This window comes from Pristiophorus japonicus, chromosome 27, assembly GCF_044704955.1.
Source record: "Pristiophorus japonicus isolate sPriJap1 chromosome 27, sPriJap1.hap1, whole genome shotgun sequence".
In the NCBI taxonomy this organism is placed as follows: Eukaryota; Metazoa; Chordata; class Chondrichthyes; family Pristiophoridae; genus Pristiophorus; species Pristiophorus japonicus.
The window spans coordinates 9,106,697-9,127,028 of NC_092003.1; the positions used below are offsets into that span (position 1 = coordinate 9,106,697).

Consider the following 20,332-nt stretch of genomic DNA (forward strand, 5'->3'; position numbering starts at 1 on the left):
CTGGGTGAAACATAGAAAATAGGTGCAGGAGTAGGCCATTCGGCCCTTCTAGCCTGCACCGCCATTCAATGAGTTCATGGCTGAACATGCAACTTCAGTACCCCATTCCTGCTTTCTCACCATACCCCTTGATTCCCCGAGTAGTAAGGACTTCATCGAATTCCTTTTTGAATATATTTAGTGAATTGGCCTCAACAACTTTCTGTGGTAGAGAATTCCACAGGTTCACCACTCTCTGGGTGAAGAAGTTTCTCCTCATCTCGGTCCTAAATGGCTTACCCCTTATCCTTAGACTGTGACCCCTGGTTCTGGACTTTCAACATTGGGAACATTCTTCCCGCATCTAACCTGTCTAAACCCGTCAGAATTTTAAACGTTTCTATGAGGTCCCCTCTCATTCTTCTGAACTCCAGTGAATACAAGCCCAGTTGATCCAGTCTTTCTTGATAGGTCAGTCCCACCATCCCGGGAATCAGTCTGGTGAATCTTCGCTGCACTCCCTCAATAGCAAGAATGTCCTTCCTCAAGTTAGGAGACCAAAACTGTACACAATACTCCAGGTGTGGCCTCACCAAGGCCCTGTACAACTGTAGCAACACCTCCCTGCCCCTGTACTCAAATCCCCTCGCTATGAAGGCCAACATGCCATTTGCTTTCTTAACCACCTGCTGTACCTGCATGCCAACTTTCAATGACTGATGTACCATGTGGAGCTCCTTCACGGCAAATGAGCCAAAGGTGGGCAGCGGAAACGTTACAAGGACACCCTCAAAGCCTCCCTGGTAAAGTGCGGCATCACCACTGACACCTGGGAGTCCCTGGCCGAAGACCGCCCTAGGTGGAGAAAGTGCATCTCAACGCTGAGAGCTCGAAGAGGTCAAGCACAGGCAGCGGAAGGAACGTGTGGAAAACCAGTCTCACCCACCCCTTCCCTCGACGAATGTCCGTCCCACCTGGGACAGGGTCTGTGGCTCTCGTATCGGACTGTTCAACCACCAGAGAACTCACTTCGGAAGTGGAAGCAAGTCTTCCTCGATTCCGAGGGACTGCCTATGCTGATGACTGAGGGAGCGCTGCGCCGTCGGAGGGGCTGTCTTTTGAATGAGACATTAAACTGAAGTCCCGTCTACCCTCACAGGTGGATGTAAAAGATTCCATGCCCACTATTAGAAGAGCAGGAGAGTTCCCCCATGGTGTCCTGGCCGATATTTATCCCTCAACCAACATCATGGAAACAGCAGTTTGTGGGAGCTTGCTGTGAACAAATGAGCTACCGTATTTCCTACATTACAACTGTGACGACTCGCCAAGTGTTTCCACTAAGGACTTTGGGGCGTCCGGAGGCCGTGAAAGGCACTACAGAAATGCAAATTCTTTATTTCTAAAAATATTGTAGTTGTGCCTTACACGGGGGAGGGGGGCGTATTCAATATTGGCAAGTATGGACTTTTAAAATTTAAAAACAGTTCTTTTCTTGCCTGAATTTGAAAGACGAAAATGCATTTATATAGCGTCGTTCATATCCTCAGGACATCTTAAAGTGCTCCTCAGCCAGTGAATTGCTATTGAACTGCAGTCACTGTTACCAGAGGCCAAGGCGGCAGCCATTGCTGTGCACAGTAAGATCCCACAAGCAGCACGAGATGTGCGACCAGTTCAGCGATTTTGGTTGAGGGAAGGTGCATTGGTTAGGATTCCAGGAACACCCCGTGCTCTTCGAAAGAGTGGCCGTGGGATCATTTGCGTTCCCCCACCCCCCGAGGGGGCAGACGGGGCCTCGGTTTGACGTCTCACCCGAAGAAACAGTGCTGCGCTCCCTCGGTACTTCGGCCTGATTACACAAGACATTTCGTGTACAGCGGGGCCACTGGGGACTCGAACCAGTTGCTGTATCACGGCTGCATTGCTCAGCATGCTGGCAGTGCCAGATAGCAAGGGTGTCTCGCCACTGGAGCCCTCGAGGGACTGATAAGACACTTTAAGCTCCCTAGTTCCCTTTTAAAATGAAACTGCAGCCTCCAACAGCTGCAAGAAATCGTCGTGGATTGGAAGAAATAGCTCGAGACCAAAAAGTCTCTTCAGACTGGTGTTAGAATTGAGGATTCATTCCCTGGGACAACGGCTAGAGCAGCGTGAACACAAATAACTGATAACGGGCAGCTCCAAACATCTGAAGGCCAAGAATGGCCTGTCTGAGTCCAACCCTGGGAGGATGTGAAGAGGGTTTCACCCACGAGTTGAGACAAAGAACTCAACACGCCATAGGTTAAATGGTCCTTTCCATATCCTACACCAGGCCCACCCCTAAAAAGAGAATAAAATAAAGACCTAGAGGTGTTTCAGGACAGACAGCGAAGAGAAGAGCTGTTCGTGCTACCAGCCGTCTGTCCAATCGGGACTAGTACCAGCTGCTGGTCATGGTCGTATGCTTACTACATCTATCCTGATTGAGAGTTGTGTTTGACTATATTTGAACTACCGCTCCCTTAATAAAATGTCTTATTACTCCCAAGACCCTTTGGGTAGGTGTGTGTGACCTGTGATCTGAATCTTACACATCTTGAATGTAATACACGGAGCACTGTTAGAACTCGGGCTATATAGTGCCTGATTTCCCTTCTGGTTTAAGCGATTTGAGTTTGTATATTGCATTGACGGGCCAGTATTTCTTGCTCCAGATTCCTCTGAAATACTGACGGTTACCAGAGCTACCATCTCCCCAACAGACCACTCTAAGTGCTAGCCAAGCGAGTGCCAGCAGGTTACACAGGAGGGGGGGGGGGGGTCGGATTAGAACATTTGCATTTTCGGGAAAGGGAAACAACCAGATAAGAGTTCAAACGAGGAACCCAGGCCGACTTTTCAGCTTCGCAACAGACGCTGAGACAAAGTAACGCAGCCCAGTGAGATCAGCGATCTCTGCACGGACTAGGGATCCAACTTCAGACCGTCCCAGCCTGCAGGACCCAGTTGTACAGCGGGCAGCCACATTGCGAGAGTCACCACGGCCAGGTGGCAACAGCAAATTCCCCACCCCCAATACCCGAGGGGCGTTACCCAGTGACACTGGCAAATACAATGAAAAGCACACAATGTGCAGAGAGTCCGGGGGACGCAATAAGCACTTGTGCGTGTACAACGCTGTACATTGTATTGAAGCACTGACCACACTTGATCAGCTCCGCTGGGCAGGGCCACATTGTTCGCATGTGCCAGACCCGAGACTCTCAAAGCAAGCGCTCAACTCGGAACTCCTTCACGGCAAGCGAGCCAAAGCTGGGCAGAGGAAACGTTACAAGGGACACCCTCAAAGCCTCCCTGATAAAGTGCAACATCCCCACCGACACCTGGGAGTCCCTGGCACAAAGACCAGTCCGCCCTAAGTGGAGGAAGTGCATCCGGGAGGGCGCTGAGCACCTCAAGTCTCATCGCCGAGAGCGTGCAGAAACCAAGCGCAGGCAGCGGAAGGAGCATGTGACAAACCAGTCCCACCCACCCCTTCCCTCAACCACTGTCTGTCCCACCTGTGACAGGGACTGTGGTTCCCGTATTGGACTGTTCAGCCACCTAAGGACTCACGTTAATAGTGGAAGCAAGTCTACCTCGATTCCAAGGGACTGCCTATGATGATGAATAGGAATGGATTTGTTCTCTAAAAGCTGCACTCCAGTGCAAACAGGTGGACCCAGTCAGACAGGTTTCAGAATGAAAATCAACACTTGCTTACACATCAGCTTCCAGAGGATCAGCCACAAACACGTTTAACCTGCAGATTTTGCTCCTGAATCCATTGCACCAGAAAAGACTTGCATTTATATAGCGCCTTTCACTACCACCGCACGTCCCAAAGCGCTTCACAGCCAACGAAGCACTTTTGGAATGTAGTCGCTGTTGTAATGCGGGAAACACTCGTTGCAGACAACTTAGGCACAGCAAGCTCCCACAAACAGCAATGTGATCATGACCCAGATCATCTGTTTTTTTGTTATGTTGATTGAGGGATAAATATTGGCCCCAGGACACCGGGGATAATTCACCTGCTCTTCTCCGAAATAGTGCCATGGGATCTTTTACCTCCACCCGAGGGGACAGACGGGGCCTCGGTTTAACATCTCATCCAAAAGACGGCACCTCCAACGGCGCGGCGCTCCCTCAGTACTGCCTCTCAGACAGTGCGGCACTCCCTCAGTACTGCCCCTCCGACGGCGCGGCACTCCCTCAGTACTGCCCCTCCGATGGCGCGGTGCTCCCTCAGCACCACACTGTCAGACTAGATTTTTGTGCTCAAGTCGCTGGAGAGGGACTTAAACCCACAACCTTCTGACTCAGAGGTGAGTGTGCTGCCCACTGAGACAGCGGTCACAAATAGCGCTCCCCCCTTCCCCCAACTGAAACAGATGGTTGATCAGACACCTTCCCCTCTGGGACTGAGACTTTGCATTAGAGGCTTGGCCTCCCTTCCTTGGGGACAGAGATGATCAGATGGCCTCGTCCCCCAGGGCAAGACCAAGCCAGCCTGCCCAGCGAGTGTGAAATTCAGACTTGCGGGGGTGGGGGGGAGGGGCCTGCGCTGGGTTAGCTGGAGTGACAGTGAGAACATAATAGGAACAGGAGTGGGCCATATGGCCCATGAGGCAGCTCTGCCATTCAGCAAGAACATGGCTGAACTCCTACATCAACTCCATTTTATGCTGATGGAGTCAGATGAGGGATATGATGGGAATCAATATGGGAATAGTGCAGGAAAGTGGCGTTGAGGTCGAAGAGCAGGCATGATCGCATTGAATGGTGGAGCAGGCTCAAGGGCCCAAATGGCCGACTTCTGCTTCTTATGCTCTTATGAGGAAGGACGGGAAGAGGCTTGAGTGGAGTGTAAACGATGGCATGTACCGAATGGACTCATCCCTTTTTGGCGTGGAAGTAAGTCATCCTCGATACGAGGGACTGCCTATGATGACATTCTACGTACTTTCTTGCCCTATCCCCAAATGATGGCGCACAATTGGTCTCTGGCCCATCCGTAATCATTATCTAGCAATCTCCTGCTGGAGAGGGAACACTGCTGGATGAGCAAAGACAGGATCGGGCTTTACTATGAAGATCACCATGGCTGAATAGCTCATCCGAGTATACACTTTGAGAGTGGCCACTTATCCGAGGTGCCACACAGCACCCGTGCAACTGTGTGACTGTGCCCCGACACTCCAAGTGCCGAGGGAGCTCCGCACTGTCGGAGGGGCAGCGTCGCACTGTCGGAGGTCCATCTTTTGGATGAGGCATTAAACCGAGGCCCTGTCTGCCCCCTCAGGTGGATCACTATTGGAAGAAGAGTGGGGGGGGGGGGGGGGAAGTTCTCCCCGGTGTCCTGGGGCCAATATTTATCCCTCAACCAACATTAAAAAAAAGATTATCTGGTTCATGATCACATTGCTGTTTGTGGGAGCTTGCTGTGCGCAAATTGTCTGCTGCGTTTCCCACATTACAACAGTGGCTGCACTTCAAAAGTACTGCATTGGCTGTAAAGTGCTTTTGAGACATCCAGTGGTCGTGAAAGACTGTGTGTGTCCGGGGGGGGGGGGGGGGAAGGGATTTCAAGTCCATTGATTAAGTTACAAGTGACTACTTACTAGAATAAGTTCTGTGTTCATTAAATCACCACCGACAGCAGAGAAATCGATGGAAAGTTACCCCAAAGCACCACAAATAGGCACCTGTCGACAAAGGGTCATAGTACTCCCCACAGCATTAATACGGTTCATTCCATATGGTGCTGGTTGCAAGATTCACAAAGACAGAGCGGAGCACAAACAGGCACCCGCCAATACACTTAACCCACCACCCGAAAACGGGAGATCCATTGCGATAACTCACTTAAAAAAAAAACGTACATTCCACCTCATTTGTGACAAAAATCAGCTCTGAAACATTTCCTCCGTTTCACCAGACTCTAAAATCACTCGCAGCACAACCGTTTCCCCAATGATTTCTTAAAAACACACCACCAACTTTTCTACTCGCTTCGAAAAATTATGCAAGTGTCAGAACTTTAAATAGTAAAGTATCATTCAGACACCACATATGGAAAACTCGTTGCAAACACGGTAGAAAATGCACAACAGCGCTGCTTGTTTACACAGGGAGCAATGTAAATGCTGCCCTTGTTGCAGCCAACAGGTCATTCTCCTGTATCATCTGACGCAGCTCCCTCAGGACTTCCAACTTATTGCAGCCTGTTCTTCCTGCTTACTGAGGAGTCAGCAGTTGCTCAGTAGGTAGCACTCTGAGTCAAAAGGTTCAAGCCCCACTCCAGACACTGGAGCACAAAATCCAGGCCGACACTCCCGGGGCGGTGCCGAGGGAACGCCGCGCCGTTGGAGGGGCCGTCTTTTGGACCAGACGTTAAACCGTCTGCCCTCTCAGGTGGACGTAAAAGATCGCGCGGCCACTATTTCGAAGAAGAGTAGAGGAGTTTTTCCCGGTGTCCTGGGGCCAATATTCGTCCCTCAACCAACATCACTAAAACCGACTATCTGGTCATTATCACATTGCTGTTTGTGGGAGCTTGCTGTGCGCAATTGGTTGCCACGTTTCCCACATTACAACAGTGACTGCACTGCAAAACAGTACTTCATTAGATATAAAGTACTTTTAGGCTGTTCCTACAATCTTTTACAACACAGGCATTACATCATCTTGGTTTTTGTACAACTCCTTTCAATCTGCACGGTATCCTGAACTGTGGCTCTGCATTTGAAAGAATGAGAGGATAAGATGACCCTTCTTGCCAACCCCCACCCCAGCTCTCCCCAGTACTCACCGCCATACTGGGGCTGGATTTTGTCAGGTACACCACGGTGGGGTAGAACTGCCGCTTCAGGTAATAGGCGTGGGTGACCACGGTGGTGGTGAGCACCAGGCTGGCAGCGGTGGCCAACATCGACCGCACCATTGCGTCCCACCCTGGGGGAAACAGCTTGCTGGAGGGTAACCGGGAACCGAAGTCCCGGAACTGGGCTCTGGGAGAAATAAAATGGGCACCAATCCTTCCCCGCCCACCACCCCTCCTCCTCCTCCTCTCAGGTGGGGAATTGCGTCAGTCTGAACAACGGTCGCTCGGGTCCTGTTGCCTTTCCTCGGCTGGGGCTCTTGATCCCAAACCTGCCGAAAGAAAGACAATTAGATGATCAAAAACTCCACAATCTCTGAAATAAGCGCAGAAAACTCTGAAAATTCATGCCAGCCGATCAACAATTGAGAAAAGTAGATGGGGGCGAGAGACACCTTTTATTAAGCTGGGGAAACATTTTAAACAGCTAAAGGGAACTTTGAGGGGATTTTAAATGAGTTCAAGAACCTTTTAAACATCTAAAAAGGGGACTTTCGGGAAGCTTTTGAACAGCGCTCAGAGGTTTTAAATGAGGCAAGAAATCTTTTGAACAGATAAAGAGGACATTAAATGAGCAAGGGAGACATTTGAACAGATAAAACAGGCTTTAAGTCAGCTAGGGCAACATTTGAGCGCAAGAAATAGGAGCTGTCATCGGCCACTTGAGCCACAGGATTGATCTTCTACCTCAACTCCACCTTCCCTTCGTTCCCAAAAATTTAATCGACCTCTGTCTTGAATATACTCAACCCTGAGGGAATTGCTTCAATTATCTAAAGGTGGCTTTAAATGAGCGAGGGGAACATTTCAACAGATAAAGGGGGGCTTTAAATGAGCCTGGGGAACATTTGAACAGATATGGGGAGTGCTTTAAATGAGCTAGGGAGATGTTTCAAGTATCGAAAGGGGGCGTTAAATGATCGAAGGGAACATTTGAACAAATAAAAAGGGGCTTTAAATGAGCTAGGGGAAGGTTTGAGCAGATACAGGGGGCTGTAAATGAGCTGGGGGAAGGTTTGAGCAGATACAGGGGGCTGTAAATGAGCTGGGGGAAGGTTTGAGCAGATACAGGGGGCTGTAAATGAGCTGGGGGAAGGTTTGAGCAGATACAGGGGGCTGTAAATGAGCTCGGGGAAGGTTTGAGCAGATACAGGGGCTGTAAATGAGCTAGGGGAAGGTTTGAGCAGATACAGGGGGGCTGTAAATGAGCTCGGGGAAGGTTTGAGCAGATACAGGGGGCTGTAAATGAGCTGGGGGAAGGTTTGAGCAGATACAGGGGGCTGTAAATGAGCTGGGGGAAGGTTTGAGCAGATACAGGGGGCTGTAAATGAGCTAGGGGAAGGTTTGAGCAGATACAGGGGGGCTGTAAATGAGCTAGGGGAAGGTTTGAGCAGATACAGGGGGCTGTAAATGAGCTGGGGGGAAGGTTTGAGCAGATACAGGGGGCTGTAAATGAGCTGGGGGAAGGTTTGAGCAGATACAGGGGGCTGTAAATGAGCTCGGGGAAGGTTTGAGCAGATACAGGGGCTGTAAATGAGCTAGGGGAAGGTTTGAGCAGATACAGGGGGGCTGTAAATGAGCTCGGGGAAGGTTTGAGCAGATACAGGGGGCTGTAAATGAGCTGGGGGAAGGTTTGAGCAGATACAGGGGGCTGTAAATGAGCTGGGGGAAGGTTTGAGCAGATACAGGGGGCTGTAAATGAGCTAGGGGAAGGTTTGAGCAGATACAGGGGGGCTGTAAATGAGCTAGGGGAAGGTTTGAGCAGATACAGGGGGCTGTAAATGAGCTGGGGGGAAGGTTTGAGCAGATACAGGGGGCTGTAAATGAACTAGGGGAAGGTTTGAGCAGATACAGGGGGCTGTAAATGAACTAGGGGAAGGTTTGAGCAGATACAGGGGGCTGTAAATGAGCTGGGGGGAGGTTTGAGCAGATACAGGGGGCTGTAAATGAACTAGGGGAAGGTTTGAGCAGATACAGGGGGCTGTAAATGAGCTGGGGGAAGGTTTGAGCAGATACAGGGGGCTGTAAATGAACTGGCGGGGGCGGGGGACATTGCAACAGCTGGGGGCCTGGGTCCCGGTCCCCGCCTCTCCCCCATCCACCGGGCAACTCAGCACTGGGCAGATACGGCGCCAACCACCCTCCCTCCGCCCCGCTCCCGGGCCGCCGCCTCACCACTCTCCGCACTGACCAGGGAATCGAGATGGCCTCCGACACCTCACTTCCGGTCGGGTCTCTCCTCCTCTCCCCGCCCCCGCCGCCGCGGCGCTCGGTGCCTTCTCCTTTCCCTCCTGCTCCCGATTCCCCGCACAAAAGGTCCGCGACCGACGCCCCGCCCGCCGACTCCAAGCTCGCATAACTCTACCTGTCCGGCGCTTACTCGCTTTCCGCCCGCTGCTGCCCGCCCAGTCACTCCGATTTTCTCTTTTCTCTCCTCCGCCACCAACCAAACTTTGCGCCACAGCGACAGGCAACCGAATCCGTGGCCGCTTCCCATTGGCCGCGTTGCCTCTATCCGCCAACAACATCGACCAATCAAAACGCGGCGGTTTCCCCCCCCCTCCCCGGCCGTGGCCTCATCCAATCAAAAGCACGGCCACCTCCTCCCCCTCCCTGCCCCCCACGTGGGTTTCCTCCAATCATGACTGGAGTTGTGTTACGCTCCGGCCAATCAGCTGCGGAGCTTGTCAGCGCCTCTGTCCACTTGGACCAATGAAATCCCTTAACATGTTTTCAATCCTTTCTTTTTTTAAATGATCGGCCTCGCGCTTTAAAATTTGAAGCTGACGGGTTAATGATGACATAACCGGGGCAAGAAACCCGGCGGCGGGCATTAATTCTTCGAAATGCGTTCGCCTGGCGGAGCAAACGCCGGTTTCCATGGTGACGACGCGGCGCGGGCGCGGAGGGGAGGGCGGGGCCGGTGGTGGGCGGGGTTGAGGTTGGTGGCGCCGGGGGGGTTATGCGATTGGGAGCGACGCGCTGACGTCATCGCGCCGGCCGGCCGCCCGTGATAAGCGCGTCGCCCGGCGGCGGCCGGCCAGGTGCGGCACGTGCCTCATTCAGGTGAGGCGAAGGGTGGGCTGCAAAATGGCGGACAGTGAGGCTGGCTGTGGAGGAGGAGTTCAGTGGCTGGATAGAAGGGGTTAGAATGGTGGAGAGGCGCCCAAGGTGAAATAAGTCGAGTAAAATCCAAGCAGCCGCCTGTTGACCAAGGGTTGGGGGTGGTGAGAAGCGAACCCATCGAGTGAGTCCCTCGGGCTTGCTCCCTGAGTTGCCTGTAAGTGGTCACAAAATGGCGGGCTTGAGGTTGGTGCTGTCCAGTGCCCAGGCCTCTTGAGCATGTGTGGGTGCAGTTTGAGGTATCTGCACTAAACCTCTGAAAGAATAAGTTTGTGCTTCCCAACACAAGTGGTGGGAGAAATGTGCTGATGCATGAGGGAGGGGAAGGGGAGGGAAAACTTGATTTTTTTAAGGACTGGTTGGGACTCCACAATTTATAATTTACAATTTCAATTCTAGTGAGGGTTTTATGTGAAAGGGCTCACCTTCCCCCAAACTTCATCCTGTCAAAACACTTCATGTGCATGATTGGTAAACTGGGAATTGATGTGAAGCTAAGTTTTTATAGAATGATTACAGCACAGAAGGAGGCCATTCAGCCCATTGAGCTCGTGCTGGCGCCCTGCAGGAGTATTTCAGCTGCTCCTCCTGCCCTTTCCTTGTAGCCCTCCTGGTTTTTCCTTTCAGGTACATATCTAATTCCCTTATTAAAAGTAAATGTGCAGGATAATAGAAAAGTGGTGAAGTTCTCTGAGTTAAAATGTGTCTTTTATTTGCTCTTAATGCATCATTTGAAAGTTTAGCTATTTGCTTCCAAAATGGTGGACTGGTGCTATTGGGATGCAATTGCTCCAACAAGCTGAAGTACCTTTAAACTTGAGTAGTGTTTGTTTCTTTGCGAGAGGATCCTTTTCACTTAAGTATATCTACAAGGGATTAAAAACTTTAATACTATTTAATGGAGTGAAATCTTTGCATTGGCTTGTCTCCCCTCCATAGAGCTTGCATAACAATCAAGAAATGGCAATTTTTTTAATGTTACTTGTTTGATTTGGTCTTCTAGTAAGTGATGTGCTCCTAATTTATAGAGTGGTACCTTTTTTAAATAAGTGGTTTTGTAGGCCGAGTACTTAATTCTCCTGAGTATTTTTAATCTTGCCTACTGTCCTTGAGGCATTTACTTGCTCACTGGGGTATTGTTCGAGAGATGGTTTCCTCTGATACCTTGCCCAAGTGCTCATTCAGCGTAATCTTCAGTTGGTAAATTGTAGAGGATGTCTCAGCCCTATGCTCAATCCTGTCTTCAATGGGTGTGCACTGAATACTAATCTAGTTAGAGGCTGCTGTATATTGATGAGTGAAAATGTTTTTCCCCTTGTTCTGTGTGCACCCCCACCAAAAAATCCTTGGTGTTTTGGTCAATTGTTTTTCTCCTGCCCTTAAGATTTGGATAACTTGGGCTATGACTAGCTGTGTTACTATGGTCCTATTCCATGATACATCTGGCCTGCAGCTATTGCTGTGGTTTGTGCCTTCACTTGCTATTATGGAAACGATGTGCCTCATGGGTTAGTAATGCAATACGTGGATGTGATCCTATAAAATAGTATCTGCTGTGACTCCGTAGATAGCACATACCTCGAGTCTGAAGGCTGAGCGTTTGAGTGCCACTCCTGAGACTTGAGTGCAAAAATCTAGGCTGACACACCTGTGCAGTGCTGAGGGAGTGCCGTGCTGAGAGAGCGCTGCATTGTCTGAGGTGCTGTCTTTCAGATGAGATGTTAAACTGAAGCCCCTTTGCTCACTCAGGTAAAATATTCTATGGAATTATTTCAAAGAGCAAGGGAGTTATCCCTGGTGTCCTGGCCAAAATTTATCCCTCAATGAATGTCACTTTAAAAAATATTTTATCTGGTCATTATCACATTGCTGCTTGTGAGAGCCTGCTGTGTGCAAATTGGTTGCCATGTTTCCTACATAAAGTGACTGCACTTTAAAAAGTACTTCATTGGCTGCAAAGTGCTTTGGGACATCCTGTGGTCATGAAAGGTGCTATAGAAATGCAAGTCTTTTTTCTCAATGTGCTAAACTTTTTTTATGAAAGATGCAAGTCTAGTTTATTGGAGAATTGAACAATAAAAGTAACTTGAAACACCTGACTGTTGTGCACTGTGTAATCTTTACAATGCACCATGAACTATGGGGGCTCTTTTTCCCCATGGTTACCTTTGGAACTGCTTCATGGCCTGTGATCTGATCCCCCATTCCTGTTTGTATTGCAGACCACCCTAACTGCCTTCGTTTACCATCATGAGGCACAACCAGACCCGCTCACAGAATCACTCTACGGTCACCATTCAGGTGAAGCCAGGTGTTTCAAAGTTGTCGCGACAGAACCGGGACTTGGTGGTTCGGAAGCCTCGTCTGCAGGAGAGGGGTGAAGGGGAGTCCAGCAAGATGTCAAAAGTTTCCAAGGAGGCTCCGTTTGTCATCCAGCAGCAGGAGTTGGAAGCCTTTCTCAAACTTCTTGGTATGTTCATGCATTCACTTATCCTTGAGTTACTAACTTGTTCTGGCCCTGTTTATTTAGTATTTTGAATTCCCCTCCTTAATAATCCTTGACTGTCTTGGTGGACTTGTCGTTGGCAACCAGTGGGGAAATGTTGATCCAGTGATGGTGTTTAAGTGAAATACAGCTGGTCTTTCAGCATATTGAGAGAAGGTAACTCTCTTTTTGGATGAGGACCAATAGTGGAGCAATTAACAGACCACCAGGTCTGGATTTGAAGATTCAAGTCGTCTTTAATTTCTTGCAAGGGTGAGACAAGTCCAGTCAACCTGTTGCTGAGCTGTCCTCACTCGCTCTTCCTGAACAAAGAACACAAGGTTTTTAATACAGTTCCTTGGCCTATAATGACCAGACATTCAATACATGAGACATACATTGATTTGAGTGGTCAAAACCCTTGTCACTCAGTGAAGGTACAATCCTGACCATGCCTATCTCCAGTACTTTTCCATAAACCTCACTGTCCCAAAATTTCATTCGCACATTGGAATGTTATCTTATCTCTTACTTTGACCAGATGGAGTTTTTCCATTGTCACCTTTTGATCCCTTGCCCTTTTGACCCCTTGCTCTCTCTGGTTTAACAGTTGGGCCTCCTGTAATTATCCTCGGGTTACACAGCTTGTAACAATTACTCATCCTGATACGTTATGTTATTTCCCTTTAAACACCCATATAAAGTTGATCACTACAAAAGCCTTTTGTCAGATCATTTTCATTCTGAGATCCATTCTTAACGCTTTAATTATAACAGAGCTCGATAGCCCCACTTCAGTTCCCCCTTTTGGTACTTGGCTACCCAGGTTACCAACCTAATACTACTTCATCCAGTGCCCTCGCTCTGTTCTGTGGTGATCAGCCACGTGGTTTGGGGCGTGATCTGTGTCTTAAAGTATTTCGGGTTACTCGGCAAACAACTTTCACTGTTCCACAATTAAAACTTTTGCTTTCCTTCTCTGTTGCCTCATTCTGCATGCCATGCATAACCCAATTCCCCAACAGCTAGCCCTAACTGTGCGATCACCAATACGTGAGAATATATGAATCCACAGATGGATATTCACATTCATTCCCCAATTCCATACATGTTCCCACTATTGTGTCTTCCAGGGTTTCTTCAATGTCGTTTGAATGCTGTATGGAAGCTTCCAAAATCTCATGACAATGACGTATGCTTTTCTCAGTTGCGTCAAATGTTCTTTGAGACGGGGAATGTCTTGCCAACTTGGTATGTCATATTGTTCCATTTCATCATCCCATCTCGGGTTGTTTAAAGTGATGTTCTCGATGTGTTCCGCTCTTCGTGGGAATAGGTATTGATGGCCTAGTTTGACCACTGCTTTAGGTGTAAAACAGAAATTAGGTTGTGGGATCGCACATATGACATTACCATGCTTGTACTCATTTTCCTTGGTAGATATGCAGTACGTCCCATCATCCCGGGCTGCCATCTTCGTCCCTCCCTGACTAAGAGGGCTCATTTCCAACGTGCGATTAACCGTCTGAGTGAACCCTATACGTTGCTCTCCTTCCATGGGGTGTGTGCACACTATCACATCCAAATATTGCGTGCAACCATCTGTATGCACCCCTTGAAATGTGCCATTGGGTTTTACTGCATAAGGGGGCACATCGTGGAACTGAACCCGGGATTGGCCTTGTATTTCGCCTATGTACTGTACTGCCCAGAGGTTTGGCATCTGTACCCTCTATCTGAGGGATAGCTAGAACCATACCTATTTCAATTCTCTGGTAATACAATTTGGGACAAGAACACTTGTCCTGCGAATATCAGAGGGTCCTTGTCATAGTACCAACAGTAGCCATGTACGATATATCACCAAGTGTGCCATCAGAGGGCACAGCAGTGGGAGACTTGTGGGTTACCAGTACAGGTGGACCTGGCCTAGTATAAAAGGCAGGCCACCAGGTGATCCTCACTCTGGCGTTAACTAATAAAGGACGAAGGTCACTACAACACATACAGCACATGGCCTCGTGGAGTCATGACGAGAGCATCTAAGGACACAACAGTCCTTAGTCCATTTTGACAACTGCTCATTAATTATCCAATCGTGTATTTTTCTGTTTTCATCTGGCTTACATTGTATTGGATGTTCCCTAGTAACCATGTGCCGTACATTGCACATACAAGTTCTTTGTGTTTCTTGGGTTAGATCAGTCGCACACTCATCTTATTGATAGTTTGGGCATGAGGCGCTCAGATTTCCTTGATTTGCAGCATTTGTCTAGCGACCTCGTCCCCGGTTTCTGACAACTGCAAAGTCTGATCGTTTCCCTTTTAGTAAAAGGGTTCTCAAACATTGGGCTATGTCTTGAACTTCTTGGGCTATACTGGCCATGTCAAATATGTTAACAGCTGCCATCCTTACTGCATGCCGATAGTGTCGGTTGTTGGATAATAGGTAACATAAAAACTACATCGTCTTGTGGTTCATTGTCAGGCTATCTCGATCATATGTACCGTAAGTATCACCTCAGCGTCCAGCTGTTGTGACCCTCTGTTCCCCATTTTGCTTAATGCCCATTGTACTTGGTCCTCAATTGGCCCACTTAACTATCCAAATTCATTATATATTCCCTTTGGCAGTTAAACTTTCCCCTCCTTTCTCAGTGATATTTACTTGTCTACACAAATAATTACTTAATGAAACCCGCGCCCCAAGTCTGTTTGGACTGGGGTAATACAAAAGGTTCCTGTCGCAATGGGACAAGTCAGGTTGGTACTGCACTGGTATTCCCGGTGTATGGTGCTGACACAATATTCACCCTTCCCTCTTTATACAGATCGTACAGGAAAATGCTGTCCTGCAATTACCTTCATGGTGCAGTTCCATGTTATCCCATCCACCCGGGTTAATTTCCCGTGTTCATTGTAGCCTACTAATTTTCTCGGGCTGCTTGAGTAATACCCAACTATCTCTAACAGGGTGATGTCATTCTGTTCCTATAACTGATACTCATGCCACTGGGTATACCTGTACCAACCGTCTGACTTGGCAGAGAGTCTTAGTAGAAACATAGAAATTAGGTGCAGGAGCAGGCTGTTCGAACCTGCACCACCATTCAATAAGATCATGGCTGATCATTCAACCTCAGTACCCCTTTCCTGCTTTCTCTCCCTACCTCTTGATCTCTTTAGCCGTAAGGGCCACATCTAACTCCCTTTTGAATATATCTAACAAACTGGCCTCAACAACTTTCTGTGGTAGAGAATTCCACAGGTTAACCACTGAGTGAAGAAGTTTCACCTCATCTCGGTCCTAAATGGCTTTCCCCTTATTCTTAGACTGTGACCCCTGGTTCTGAAACGCCCCAGCAACGGGAGCATTCTTCCTGCCTCTAATCTGTCCAATCCCATCAGAATTTTATGTTTCTATGCGATCCCCCCTCATTCATCTGAACTCCAGTGGATACAAGACCAGTTGATCCAGTCTCTCTTCACATGTCAGTCCTGCCATCCTGGGAATCAATCTGATGAACCTTCATTGTACTCCCTCAATAGCAAGAATGTCCTTCCTCAGATTAGGAGACCAAAACTGTACACAATACTCCAGGTGTGGCCTCACCAAGGCCCTGTACAACTGCAGTAAGACCTCCCTGCTCCTATACTCAAATCCTCTCGCTATGAAGGCCAACATGTCATTTGCTGCCTTCACCACCTGTTGTACCTGCATGCCAAACTCCAATGACGTACCATGACACCCAGGTTTCATTGCACCTCCCCTTTTGCTAATCTGGCATTCAGATAATATTCGGTCTTCCTGTTTTTGCCACCAAAGTGGATAACCTCACATTTATCCACATTATACTGCATCTGGCACATGATCTTCACCCTGCAGTCTCTTAGCGTCCTCCTCACAGCTCTCACTGCCACCCAGCTTCGTGTCATCTGCAAATTTGGAGATACTACACTCAATTCCTTCATCTAAATCATTGATGTATATTGTAAATAGCTGGGGTCCCAGCACTGAACCCTGCGGCATCTCACTAGTCACTAACTGCCATTCCGAAAAGGATTTGTTTATTAGTAAGTTGATCTCGATCAGTTACCCAGAAAGAGAGCTTTCCCTTTGCAATATGCTGCAGGTTTCCTTGGGCTTGTTCCACTAACCAAGATCCATACATTACTTCCAGCCGTTTCGTTAAAGACTATTTGTTCCCCCTCTATAATCTGGTTTACCCCCTTTTTAGCATTAAACCAGTTACAACATATTAATCAGGCCTCGCTGCCTTCTGTTATGATTCTCCCCACTAGTCTCGGCACCGTTCTTGTCAAGGTATGATCAAGCCCATTGCTCTCCCTGAACTCAGTGCAGGTTGTACTGGCCCTCTGCCAAAATCCTTTGATCATTCTCCCATGTAGCCGTGCTGTTTTGGGCTTGCATCATCCAGGTAGTCCCACTTTGATCAGATTCAATATTTCAGGTACCACTTCATGATGCACATCATGATACAATATCACCTGAGGTTGTGATTACCATTAGCCCATTTGTTGGCCCTTGGATGAGTTTATGACAAACAATTCACCTTTTCCCACAAATCTGTTTTCTTTGGAGAAGGAGCCTTTGGATGAGTTTTTAAAAAACAAAACTTGCTGCTTGTACAACCGTGCTCCTGCCCTTGCACCCCTTAATATAATAGACTGTTACAGTGGCATGATTACCATGCCACTGTAAATGTACCGCTATCCTATACCCTCGGCCATCCCTACTGCTACCATTCACAATATCTCTTACTACTTTGAGATTTGCAGGGTTTGAGGTATGTCTGTGGATTGGAGGTAGTTCCAAATCTGGGACCCGAAGAGATTCTTCCAGCTCCTGTGTCCTGTCCACTTCCCTTTGGATCATTCTGTACCTGATTAGGTGGGGGTATCCCATTAGGCATCCCTTCTTCCTCATTCCCCTGGAGAGGACAAATCCCACTTCTGAGATTTACACTCGGATGTAGTCTGTTACAGTGGTGTGCCCTCCTGACCCCTCAGGCGCAATCCACTAATCCCTTTAAACAACAGCGCCTCTTCCTGATGATCACCTACTTAAAACAAAGGAAACACAATCTCTGGTGATTCTCTTCAAATTAAGATTTCCAATATTCAAAAAGGTATCACCCACTGAGTTAAAACGGAGTTCACAGCTGCCTGTGAAAAAGTTAACTTCCTTTGTTTTGAAAGCTGACAAACAGACACCATCAGTGTCGACTTCAGCCTACAGCCTTTTTCAGTTTAAACTTTCCAGTTAAAAATTTTACTTTTATAAAGTCTCCGTGTTTTTATTCTCAAAATAAATGTTCAGAAAAACACATTTGCACAATAGTGTTTCATCCTTTTCTACCCAGTTGCACATTGGTCAGAATTTTTTAAAACCATATCAATTATTGTGAAATGCCTTGTGTCTGGAACTAAAGACTCCACACAATTTACATCAACCACAATTTGATCATGGCCATAATGAAAGTCTGGTTTTTAATCGGTTAATTAACCTCAGTCACTCCAATGTTAAACTTCCCGATGCCACTTTGAAAAGGGGGAGGAGCCACAGCCCAAACAAAGGAACAATCGCACATGTTTCCCTAAAACTTTACGGAAACATCAAAGAAAAATATGAGAACAGCAAGAAAGAAACATGATCTTCCCTTTTCTACTTTTGATCCAGTCATAACTATTTATCCATTATTCCTTAAATCAATTTTCAATTTCTGATCCCTATCATAGCTCCTCTAAACCTCCCTTCAATTACTTTAAACCTATGCCCTCTAGTTGTTGACCTCTCCACCAAAGGAAATAGGACCTTTCTATCACTCTATATCTAGGCCCCACCTAATTTTATACGCCTCAATAAAGTCTCCCCTCAGGCCTCCTCTGTTCCAAAGAAAAGAGACCCAGCATCTTGAATCTTTCCATACAGCCAAAATTCTCCAGGCAACATTCTTGTAAATCTCCTCTGCACCCTTTCCAGTGCAATCACATCTTTTCTGTAATGTGGTGACCCAAGTAGTTTTCTACAGTTCCAGCATCACATCTCTGCTCCTGTATTCCATACCTCAACTAATAAAGGCAAGTATTCCATATGCTGCCTTAATCATCATATCTACCTAGCCTGCTAGCTTCAGGGGTCTGTGGACCTGCACTCCAAGGTCCCTTTGTTCCTCTACACTTCAGTGTCGTACCATTTAATGTTTGTTTTATAATCTGCACCATAATCTGTTGCTCTTGTAGTTTTTAAGCACTTACTGCTAAATGCCTGCACTTCATGGTTTGGATTGCCACTGAACATCTTTTTAGAATTGCTTCCTGTTTTTTTTTTAAAAACGGTCACCGTAGCAATTATCTTCGACCCCTCATTTCTTGCATTGCAAAGAGCCCCTCTACATTTCCACCATTTGTCAGTCTGTTGCAGTTGTAACAGACTTTGGGTGTCTTAGCCCCCCCCCCCCACTGTTTCTAATTCATGGGGGCTGCTGGCAGTTGTTCCTTTTTGTGTCAGATGGATGATGGATGAAGTCGTCATCACATCTACTGTCAGTTTATTTCGTCACTTTCTCAGTCACTAGTCTAGTCCATTTACTTAATTCATAATACACACGAGTGACTAAAACGAGGGCTTTCTCCTCCTTTTGTTTATTTTCCAACTCCCGCCATTTTCTTTGTTCAGCGGGTGGGTCGTCTGGGTTCCAATTTTGTTTAATGATTTCAATCAGTTTTTGTTTTTTGGTCTACTAGGCACCGTGTCAGGGATCCCTGGTCTCCCCACTAGTTTCTCTCTCCCCATGGCTATAGGTTGTCAGCGGTACGTCCCTTACTTACTCCTCACGAGTGCGACTGTTATTTGCAACCTTATTGGTTGTCAGTGGTACGTCCCTTACTCCTCAAGTGAGACAGTTACTTGCAACCTTATCGATCATCAGTCGCAACGCTACACAGACACTTCTATAGAACAGATCGCAATTGTTTCACCTGGTGTTGCTCGAACGGCAATTTCGATTGTCGTGTGACTAGTAGTTGCCTGTGACTGTTCTTGAATTAAATACCAAATGACACACTAGCCAATGGCGATACCATTCGTTTATTGCAGAAGTACATGACTTACTACTTTTACTTTATAGTTACCCAATAGGTCCCCAGATGATCAGTCCATCCTAATTCTGTTCCGTCAAGGGACTCATCTCTGGTGCCTACTTCTGCCGAGTGTTACTCTGAGGTCCTCGCTATGGCCTATCAGAACCTGTATCTTTAAATCCTCCTTTTCATGCCTAACTAGTCAAGTTAGTGCCAGTAAGTCTGAGGTGATTAGGGTCTTTCCTGCTGAAATTGACAGTGCATACTCGGTCTTTATGTTGGGGGAAATTGGCTCCGCTTTGACTGCCCAGACCGGTGACCTTATGGCCTGTACTTGCACATTTGGGATCTTCTGCTGACTACTTGATCTGCACATTTGGATCTCTGGGGCAGCTGACAGCAGACAGATTTCTGCCCTTGTTCTAACTGCATGGTAATTAAAGGGTACTCGCGTCTTTGACATGGCTTCCATCTGCCGGTATCCGTCGCCCGCTTGAGACCCTGCTCGCTGCGTCAGTTATAGTGGAGTATTTAAAATTAACACACCAGGTCTGGATTTGAAAATTCAAGTAGTCTTTAATTTCTTGCAAGGGAGAGACAAGTCCAGTCAACCTGTTGCTGAACTGTCCTCACTTGCTCTCCCTGAACAAAAAACACACGGTTTTTATACAGTTCCTCGGCCTATAATGGCCGGACATTCAATACATGAGACATATATTGATTTGAATGGTCAA

The 20,332-nt window shown here is 47.6% G+C and overlaps 2 protein-coding genes across 7 annotated transcripts in view; one reads left to right on the forward strand and one right to left on the reverse strand.

The window, feature by feature from the left end:
• The window catches only part of syvn1 (synovial apoptosis inhibitor 1, synoviolin), a 39,689-nt gene extending 30,313 nt beyond the window's left edge, over positions 1–9,376 (reverse strand). Inside the window, exons 1-2 of the mRNA XM_070868019.1 lie at positions 9,252–9,376; positions 6,818–7,158 (exon numbers count right to left, since the gene is read on the reverse strand). Of these exons, the coding sequence (XP_070724120.1) occupies positions 6,818–6,949 (132 nt within the window). The 5' untranslated portion in view covers positions 6,950–7,158; positions 9,252–9,376. The remainder of the gene's footprint in view (positions 1–6,817; positions 7,159–9,251) is intronic.
• A 478-nt stretch (positions 9,377–9,854) lies between these two features.
• Positions 9,855–20,332, forward strand: part of LOC139239472 (speedy protein 1-A-like) — a 34,976-nt gene continuing 24,498 nt past the window's right edge. For 3 of the 6 annotated variants that reach the window (XM_070868245.1, XM_070868242.1, XM_070868246.1), the window contains exons 1-2: positions 9,963–10,636; positions 12,232–12,479. In XM_070868245.1, coding sequence (XP_070724346.1) covers positions 12,260–12,479 — 220 coding nt within the window. In that variant the 5' untranslated portion in view covers positions 9,963–10,636; positions 12,232–12,259. The other 3 variants (XM_070868244.1, XM_070868243.1, XM_070868247.1) reach the window with 3 other exon arrangements.